At 49.8% G+C, this 10000-nt stretch overlaps 2 protein-coding genes across 3 annotated transcripts in view; one reads left to right on the top strand and one right to left on the bottom strand.

Annotated features, from left to right (window-relative positions):
* Window positions 1–8876, bottom strand: part of LOC123516337 (F-box/LRR-repeat protein 14-like) — a 9001-nt gene extending 125 nt beyond the window's left edge. The window contains exons 1-2 of one of the 2 annotated variants that reach the window (XR_006678173.1): window positions 6845–8876; window positions 6498–6517 (exon numbers count right to left, since the gene is read on the bottom strand). Coding sequence is in view for 1 of the 2 variants with exons in the window: in XM_045275613.1 (XP_045131548.1) it covers window positions 7624–8859 (1236 nt within the window). In the remaining variant the exon portion in view is untranslated. The other variant, XM_045275613.1, reaches the window with a different exon arrangement.
* LOC123516338 (protein Wnt-5b-like) overlaps window positions 1–10000 on the top strand; it is a 655489-nt gene that overhangs the window by 481462 nt on the left and 164027 nt on the right. The gene's annotated exons all lie outside the window — the stretch shown is intronic.

The raw sequence follows: 10000 nt of genomic DNA on the forward strand, positions 1-10000 counted from the left end.
CGTCGGTCCGTATACACACTGTGGCTGTTATGTACAAGTGGGCGCCGTCCACGCCGCGCCGGGCGGGGCAGGGGCGGCTCACCTGCAGCCAGGCGTGCCACACCTGGTCCAGGCTTGAGTGACGGAGGAATGTAGTGACCAGGTGACCTGAGGCCAGTGCCAGGCTGCAGCGTGACCCGTCCCTGCTAACGATCGCCGTGCACAGAGGGCCACCCGCAGGGCGCCAGCGTGACCTGTCGTATACTGAACGTTAGGTACAGAGAGCGTCACAACGTCAAGCGTCTGGAGGGCGCGGCGTGGCGCCGCGGCCACGGAGCCGCACACCCTAACGCTGGTGCGCTGCGGCACACACGCCGCTACTCAGTGACTTCCAGAATAGAACAAAATATATATAAATAAATATATACACACTATGTGCCACGCAGTGCAACGACACACACACGAACATACACTCGAGGCGACACGCTTCGTGACACACTCGTAGGGAGCAACACAAGCCGCCCGGCCGCCGCGGCACCAGCGTGAGGGAGTCACCAGGCAGCGGCAGCGGCACCAGCAAGTCCCGCCGTGACGGGCGCGGTGGCGTGGCCTGCCCGTGCTGCTGCCGCACGTACACATGCACACACATTCACGCACATACCTACACACACACACACACACACACACACACACACACACACACACACACACACACACACACACACAAACTCCCTCACTGCGGGGACGAGCGGGTGCGTGACAACACTCTGAGCTTCTCTGAGGTGCGGGATGACTTGGGTGGGGTGAGGTGAGTTGAGGGTGACGATGGTCCTGTGGGGGTGAAGCTGACTCGAGGAATGCCCCAGTGGGAATGTACAGATGGGGAGGGAGGGGCGGCAGACTTAGTGCCCCACCCGCTGTGGCATGACACTTAGCAAGGTGTGTGTGTGTGTGTGTGTGTGTGTGTGTGTGTGTGTGTGTGTGTGTGTGTGTGTGTGTGTTTACAAAGAGCCAGCTGGTACAGTACAGTTGCCTGTCGTGAGTATATCGCCCTCACGACCTGGAGTCTAAATATTTCATCGGAACAGTCACTTTGTTTCGGTGGCGCGGTGCGGAACGACACACAAGCACGACAGTCATTACTAGACCTTTACAAAACACAATAAATAAACACAGACTCAAGTAATGACGACCTGGACATGTGTAGCAGTACCGTACCACCGTTTACTCATTTTAACTTTGACAACATATGAACTTCTCCAAGAAAAGAAACACACACAAATAATGGCTTAGCGTGCGAACATGTGGAGAACAATGAACAGAATTTGACGACGAATCGAACCAGCTTCACACACACACACACACACACACACACACACACACACACACACACTGGACTAAATGGCGAGTCACGTCGAGGTGGGCGTTACGTACCCACCTCTATTGGGAAGGGGTGGAGTGTGTGCGACAGAGAACACTATGGCAAGAAGTGGTCGGGGAGGGAGGTAGGGTGGGAAGGAGGGAAGGAGGAGGTATAAGAGGAGGAGGAATAGATCAGGGGCGGGTGAAGGAAAGCAACGGACGGCCCTACATCGGGATGCTGGAGAGCCGTGGACGGAATCAAACAGCAAAATAATGCTAACGTGTGAAACAAGAGTGACTTCACATGCCTCGCCACACACCTGCACCACGAGGGAGCTTGGCAGGACAGAGGGGCAGGTGTGCTGGAGGTGGCGAGGGTTGGAGCGAGTGAGGGAGCGAGGGAGGGAGGATTGAGTGTGGAGGAGGGAGAATAAACCAAGAACTGATTCACTAGAAAAATAACTTTACCATCAGGAGCAGCAACAGAGAGATAAGAGGTGGAGGAGGTGGAGAAAGAAAGGAGATGCGAAGGATATGGAGGAGGAGGAGGAAGAGGAAGAGGAGGAGGAGGTAGTTGGTTTATATTTGATTCATAATTACTGATATATAGTAAAGAACGGAAGTGAATCGCCCAGAGAGAGAGAGAGAGAGAGAGAGAGAGAGAGAGAGAGAGAGAGAGAGAGAGAGAGAGAGAGAGAGAGAGAGAGAGAGAGTCAGTCAGTCGTGTTCCATCCGATACAATCCAATAGAACGAAAACACACGGGAGGAGAAAAGTGACACAAGACGAAAAGAAGAAAGAAACTGAGACGGAAGGAAGAATAAGGGGGAGGTTCATTCACAAGGGAAATAATTATAATGAAAAATTCCGGCAAGTAACGTAGGGAGGTCCTGAGCAGAACAGAGACGCCAATGAACGGGCGAGGCTTACGTCAGCGTTCTCACAAGAGGAGCCCGTCAGAGTACTTGAGCCATTGGAGGCAGGAGGGAGCGTGGAGGGGAACAGAAGAGGGAGAGAGCGACGAGGAGAAAGAGAGAGAGGGAGACGGAGGGGAAGAAGAGAAGCACTAGAAAGGGAAGGAGAGAGAGGAATAGGAAGGAACCAGAGAGAGAGAGAGAGAGAGTGGGGGGAGTTAGAGATTAATACATTACAAAGGAATGAATACAGGAGGGAGAGAAAAGGGAACAGAGAGATGGAGGAATGGGGAAGGAGGGAGGGAGGGAGTGGCAGAGGGAGGGAGAGGGGGAGGGAATGTGGTTGGTTACTGGCCTTCCTTGAGGTTCTCTGTCATTACACTTGATAAAACTACGATCACCTTACATGTGGTGTGGAGGTGGGGATGTGCATGGATGAAGGGGTGGAGAGGACATGGTGGGGGGTGACCGGCAGGTGAGGAGGTGACTGGCTGGGCTGAAAGACTGGTAACTGTCATGTCCAGAGAGAGAGAGAGAGAGAGAGAGAGAGAAAAAAAAAAAAAAAATGGGTAACCTTTGTCATTTTTAAGTGTATTTTTTTCTAAGTTTGAACGACGAAATATTATAAAGAATAAATGGAAAACAATAACAATGAGTACAAGCTTTAGTGAATAAATCCCGATCTGTTCATCTTTTTTTTTAACTCTTTAACCATCAAGATGTGTAGATATAATGAATTACTGATTCTGTTTGTACGTTCTTTTATTTTTTTATAGAGTTTAGCAAGACTGTTAACATTTTAGATGGAGAACATTTACAAAGAAAAAAAGAAAGAAAGAAAATACAAGGCCTGATAAAACCTCGCTCGGCCTTACGACAGCTAATGAAGGAAGACAAAACGCTAAATCACCAAAATAAAAAGAACAATATACTATTATTTTCCCCAAAAAAAGTTAAAAAAATGCGAGAATGTCAAACTAATTATCATAAAACAGCAACAACAAATATATTCAACAGTGGACTTTGAGTTGTGTTAGTTGGCTGCAAGTAATTTGGGGAAACATATACAAAACATTAAATTTAGGCCACTTTTTGCCGCTCTTTCGCAACGAGAGAGAGAGAGAGAGAGAGAGAGAGAGAGAGAGAGAGAGAGAGTCAGCCGTCCAGTGACTAATACTGTGAACCGGCGAGCTTGTAGTGAGGGACTGGTGGGGGAAGATTGAGCTTGTACCCGTAAAGGAGGAAGGGTGGTGGTGGTGAAGGGGAGTGGTTATGGTGGGAAGGGATAGTGTCAAAACAGGCGGCGGTCCCAGAAACATACAGTAAATACACACACACACACACACACACACACACACACACACACACACACAAGAGCAGCGGCGTCAACAGTAGTAATAATAGCAGTACATGATTGATAATTGTTATGGTACTTGTTATCATCGTTTTCTTTCCCTTTCACAAATAAATACCACGTGAATACAAGCCATTTTTCGGTTGGTGGTTAGCCAAAACACACACCACCACTCTTTGCATGTACCTACAATACACAACACAAGGCCACGGAACTCCCTTGGAATGTTAGCAGTGTCGACCTAACACTCTTGATTCCTCTTAAAGAGTATTACCATATTTCAGTAATTTGAAAAGGCACCAGTGACAGCAATATAAGAGTGAATGATGCACAGTAGTAAAGTCTTGTGATGTTTGCTGCTGTCTAAGGTGACTTAAATGAAATAAAAAAAAGTATTCTTTGCAGTAAAAGAGTTAACAATGAAGAGCAGCGTCTCTGTCACCTGTTTTGTTAGCATAGTCTCTCTCTGACTCACCTCACAACACTGGTTCTCCCATACTCACACAAACTGTCACTTGAACAAAATACGGTGACTTCTTTCACGCACATAATTTCATATGTAATCAGCGAATGTATGAACCACGAACTCGAAAACTATAGAGTATAAGCAACCTTTTCAAGTTATACTTGGCGCCATACTGCAAAGTTATATCTGATTCACATTACAATCAAGAAGGAGAGAGAGAGAGAGAGAGAGAAAGTCAGACCATCCTCATGGGAGTAATTTGTCCCTAATTGCGAGATGGTGCGTCAGAGGAGCACAGGGACGAGGCTCTTGTCCAAGGGTGTTCCGTGGCCACCCGGGGTCGCAGGGCGCAGGGGGCGAGGCCTCAGGGGTCACGCCGGGGTCAGAGTGCCAGGGATCCATCGTGACCTCCGGTGGGCGGGGAAGGTGGGGGTGCGGGGCGTGAATGTGAAGGTTTAGCACGAAGGTATTTTCTGTTTGGATCGTGGGACAGTAAGGAACGTGATCGCCGCCGCCAGACTGCGTGAGACAACAGGAGGTGCGGGAGTAAGGCGAGGCGGCGGGAAGCTTTAGCACCTGTTCACTGAGGAAACAACGAAGGCGTGATATTTTGAGTCAAACTGACAAAATATCGAACTAAGGGCACTTACTGATGTATACGCGGTCTTAACACGAGAAATAAATGTGTTCGTGTTTAGTAGTGAGGACTGTGGTGACCTGCAGGCCATTAGTATGCGCTGGGGCCGTGGGGTCCTGCCCCGTCCCAGAGGCCGGGCGGAGGGGCGCAGCTGGCCCGTGGCCGCCACACACTCATTAAGGCAGAGAACCTGTTCCTCTTCTCATCACAGTTCGGCAACAAATGATTTACGCATGATGATGGTTAGTTTGGAATTTAAAATTTTCGAATGGTTCCACTTAATTTGTATGGCCCGCGCCACAACGAGGAGTCTGGGGACGAGGGAGGGGGAAGCCTCCCAGGACAAGGTGGTGGCTGCTGCTGCCCACCGTTGCCCCACAGGTGTGGCCACTAGGTTGAGGCAAGGCAGTGCATGATGCAGATTTACTTTACATGTACTTTTTTTTTTTTTATAACAATGGAGGTGTATTGAAAGTGTTACGTTATCCTTATTAATGAGCATGACGCAGAGGAAGGGCAGAGCAGTAGTTGGTGTCGCGTCTCTCGCGGAGTTGTTGTTTCGTCTCTCAGGTTTGGATAGATGCATTAAGATTAAGGAAGCATTGTTATTGGGCGTGGCGGACAGCACAGACTTCCGTACAGCAGCAGTGCTTCCCAGACACAAGGGTGCGACGTGATGGGAGTACCAACACTGTCACCGGGGCAGAGGACTGTGAACACTGTTGCCTGTGACACTGTTTATGACCGCAGCACTGACACTTAGAGCACAAGTGAAGGATTGAACGTCAAGTGCGATGAGATAAATCAATCAGTCAGTAAGTAAGTAAAGAGTGGGTCAAATGTCTAGAAGTTTGAGTTGGAAATGAGTCAGAGAAAAATAAATGCACTAGAATGTAGTGGTTTTATTAAGAGCTTTACTCAGAAACATTCAAAATTAGTGCATTTGAATTATATCATAAAACTGATATATTGGCTTACAGGCTGCAGAATAATTTAGTTACGTGTTTGTTCTCATTTGTCTTTTTATTCATTAAAAATGATCTAATATGTGGCATCCATGACTTTTGTAAATGGAGGCAATGAGACGCAGCACCCGTGTGTCTGACTGGAAGTGAGGTGCACACCCTTGAGAAGTAGTGGTGTAAAGTATCCGCAGAGTGTGTGTGTGTGTGTGTGTCGTAGACACTCCAGGTGATGAGACAGGAGAAACAAAAGCTTCCACGAGAGGCGCGACGATCAACGTGAAGTCATCTTGAAGGGAATCATGACAAGGGAATCGTTCAATCGTTTATATCCTTCGTCCATCCATCACCTCGCACAGCCCCACATACCCCAGACTTGTGACAGTGCATTTAAAGATTCGTCTGTGTGTGTGTGTGTGCGTGTGTGTGTGTCTGTCTGTGTGGTGAATTCCCAGTACTGGGTGCCACAGGAGCGTGGCCGCCTGATTATGGATCCGTGGCACTCCTCCGGACGGCGGTGAGGTGCCGCCGTTCAGCGCCGCCCTGGCACTGTGTTAACACTGAACATTATCTCACTGTAACTTTTCTGTCATCGAGAAGTGAATCACCTGATAAGAATGATGACCTTTACGCGTATTTGTTTCCAGGTGGTGCGGGCGTGGCGCCTGCCTGGCACTGGGCTGCCCACGCCCACCCACGAAGAAAAACTGAGAACCTTTCAATATTAGAATGTAACAAGAACATAACATACCAAGTGAAACGTTGAAAACAATCCATGCAGGAACATAAATAACAAATAAAGATTGTCACAGCTCAAGAAAGAAACACACACACACACACACACCTCATTACTGTAGGGGAGGGAGGAGCGGACAGGCAGGGGATAAGAGGAAGCGTAACTTTTTCTTAACTTGTCAAAATTATTCTAGGATGTATGCAAATTTATATCATGAAGCAACAGTACTCTGTTACTCATTGCAGTGTACTGGAGAGTGGGGCAGAGGGATGCAGGCCGAGGCGCTAGGGGCCTTGGCCACTCTGCTGCATGACCACCCACCTGTACTGCACTACTCTTACACCGCCAGCTCACACCTTAAACTTGGCTCCTAATAGACAGAAGGAATTTGATATATACTCTATAATATTTACAATAGCCGAGACTTAACCCGACACACACACACACACACACACACACACACACACACACACACGAGGCCAGCGCAGTGCCCCTCTCGAGACCTGAATCACTCAGACACAATATCACATTGGTTATCACGGCACTACCTTATATACAAACGTTCAAAGATTTCTGCTGACACTTGTTCACTAAAACTAACACCAGACTTTGTAAAGTTGGCATTGATTGGCACCATAATCCCTCTCCAATGTTGCTGGGTAACTAAGACAAGAAGAAGACCTGCGAGGGACTGAACAGTGGAGGCGTAATGGACTGATGCCATTCGTTGTAGTTACTACCATAGAATAAGACGACCTTAAAACAGGAAGTCGTAGCGAGTACTGCGGGAACAAGCACCTCTCATGGCACGGAGGGCACGTCATGACGCCCCTGGCGGGAGGGTGACCGCCAGCACTCATGGCACTGGCAGAACAGTCTAACACTGACCAAATGTACAGCTCATAGACACCAGCACAGCGACACACTGGGTTGGGTCTCTAACAGTATACATATAGGAATACTTTTCCCTGACACCCTGAGCAAGTTCTACACGAAGAGTTCTTTACATAGCACAGCCCTAGATAAGTGACACCGCAGAAGCAACTCGTGAACAGCACACAGCCAAGGAGATCCGTCCAGGGACCAGTGACAGCACAGTTACCTGTTTTGACTGAGCCGTCGGCCCGGAAAATTTACCTTGAATGTTCGGTGGGGCTGAGCACCTGCTGAATCTGGGTTGGGGATTGGTTAGGGTGACCTAAGTGTGACAAGCGTCACCGTTTTTGCTTGTGCCACAACCCCAGGTTCAGCACGGACAGGCGGGGCAGCTGCATAATCCTCTCGAGACCCACCGTGGTGATGCGATTGCAGCCGTAGAGGTCAATGCAGTAAAGATTGGTGAGGTGCTCAGCAATGAGCTGCAGTCCCTTGTCCGTGATGCGCACACACTGCCCAATGTTGAGGGTGTCAAGCTCATGCAGGGTGCGGGCAATGCGTTGAATGCCGTCGTCGCTGATTTGGCAGGCCGAGCACGACAGCGACCTCAGCGTGAACAGCCCCTGGGATATGTGGACCAGGGCCTGATCCCCAATTTTGTCACAGAAGGAGACGTCCAGCGTGGTAATGCACGAGCCTCCCTCAGCCAGGTAAGCAATGCCGATGTCCGAGATGTTGTCGCACGACCTCAGATTCAGCTCTCGCAGACTGGGCATCCGGGCCAGGTACTTGAGGCCCGAGTCTGTGATGCTGGCACAGAACGACAGGTTTATACTTTTGAGGTTTGGAAGCCCATTGGCGACATGCCTGAGGGCCTCGTCCGACAGCTTCTGGCAGTCCTGGAGGCCGAGGTATTCCAGCGCCCTCGTGCCGTCTGCAGCCTCCTTGTGCTGGCCCGCCAGGTAAGCAATACCTTGGTTGCTCACTAGACAGCATGACCTCAGGTTCAGCTCTCGCAGTTTTTTCAGTCCCCACGCCACCAGCAGCAAGCCAGTGTTGGTAATGTAGGAACACCCTCCCAACTCGAGCACCTCCAAGTTTCTCAGCTGCTGAGCGATTTTTCCCAGCGCAGAATCTGAGACCTGCTTGCAGAGCGAGAGGTTGAGGTGGGTGAGCGAGGGACACTCGTTGGCGAAGGCATGAGTGATGCTGATGTCGGAGACGTTGTAGCAGCCGGAGAGGTTAAGGGAGGTAATATTAGGCACCCCGCTGATCACGTCTCTCAGCACCCGCCGTAGCGAGAGCACCTGCACACGGCGAATCCCTCGACACCCCAGCGACTCGAACAAAGACGGGTTGGCCCTGCGCAGGTGGAGCTTTGCCTCTACTCCTCTCCACACGCTCTTATGATAGGCAGCGTCCCGCCAGTTAGCACACACTTGGGCCACACGCCCCCTGTCCTTAACATCCAAGTAACTGAATATAAGCGCCAAGATTTCTGGGTATAAACACGAAATGTGTGTAGTCTGAGTCTGAGTCTGTGGACACGAAGTGTCCACTCCACTGTCCTCCATCTTGACTGGCGAGAAACACACTCCATAGCTGTTGCTTGGACCTCACCAGTCACGTGAACTTTTACTCAGCCTCCCATTGGCTGGTGACGGTGACGTCGTGCGCGGGATATTTGAACATTGCGAGACAGCGTCGGCATGAGGCAGCCGCGGAGAGAAGGTGAACCTTTCTCACAAACACCTCCAGAGGCTCCACGAGGTGAAAATAGAAGTGTTCTGGCACTCCCGGCACTGGGGCTCACTGCCCTCACCATGGCACTCACACGTCACTTCATGCTTCAAGTTAAAATGAAGTGAATACATCCCCCAAATAAAAATATAGAAAGTACTATGATTTCCCGACTGAACGAACGTATTGAACTAAAGTTATCATACAGTGTGGCCAGGCGCAGCGAGGGAGGGAGAGGATCGGGGAGCGGAAGGGAGAGAGGGAGGGAGAAACGTGTGCGGGCTAGAGGGGCGCGGGGCCGAGAGAGGGAGGCCCGGCCCGGCCCAGCAGAGGCCCTGCCATGCTGGGTCCCTCTTGTTCCCACCAGGAAATGAATTAAATCTATGTGATAGTATGACTTAGATTCCATTCTGTGCCTTAGTAAATATATTTTCACCCCAAACGCCATTCTTTTCCATTAATGTTAGTATATTATAAATAATAAAAACGCTGCAACTTTTCCGTGTATATTCTGTGTGCGTCTGTGTGTGTGTGTGTGTGTGTGTGTGTGTGTGTGTGTGTGTGTGTGTGTGTGTGTGTGTGTGTGTGTGTGTGTGTGTGTGTGTGTGTGTGTGTGTGTGTGTGTGTGTGTGTGTCTTAAAGGTGTCCTGCCCGCACACACCCGCACACACCCGCACACACGGCCGATCTTGGGAGGCGGCACGAACACCCTTCTTGCCCGGAGGAGGGGCCGCGGTGGGGTTGAGAGAGGGTAGTGGAATGTGGGGGAGAGTGGGTAGGGGAGAGAGAGAGAGAGAGAGAGAGAGAGAATTATATATGGGAAGTGTGAAGCTTGCCATATCTTGAGACTTGGGGAAAAATAGGAAGAAAAAAGATGAATTCATTGTCAGTTTGTTATCTTGTGCGTTTCATTTTTTTTATTTATTTATCTAAGGGGCAGGTGAACTAAAGCAATGATATCTATGGGAGGACAGG

The sequence above is a fragment of the Portunus trituberculatus genome, chromosome 40 (assembly GCF_017591435.1).
Source record: "Portunus trituberculatus isolate SZX2019 chromosome 40, ASM1759143v1, whole genome shotgun sequence".
NCBI classification, from domain to species: Eukaryota; Metazoa; Arthropoda; class Malacostraca; order Decapoda; family Portunidae; genus Portunus; species Portunus trituberculatus.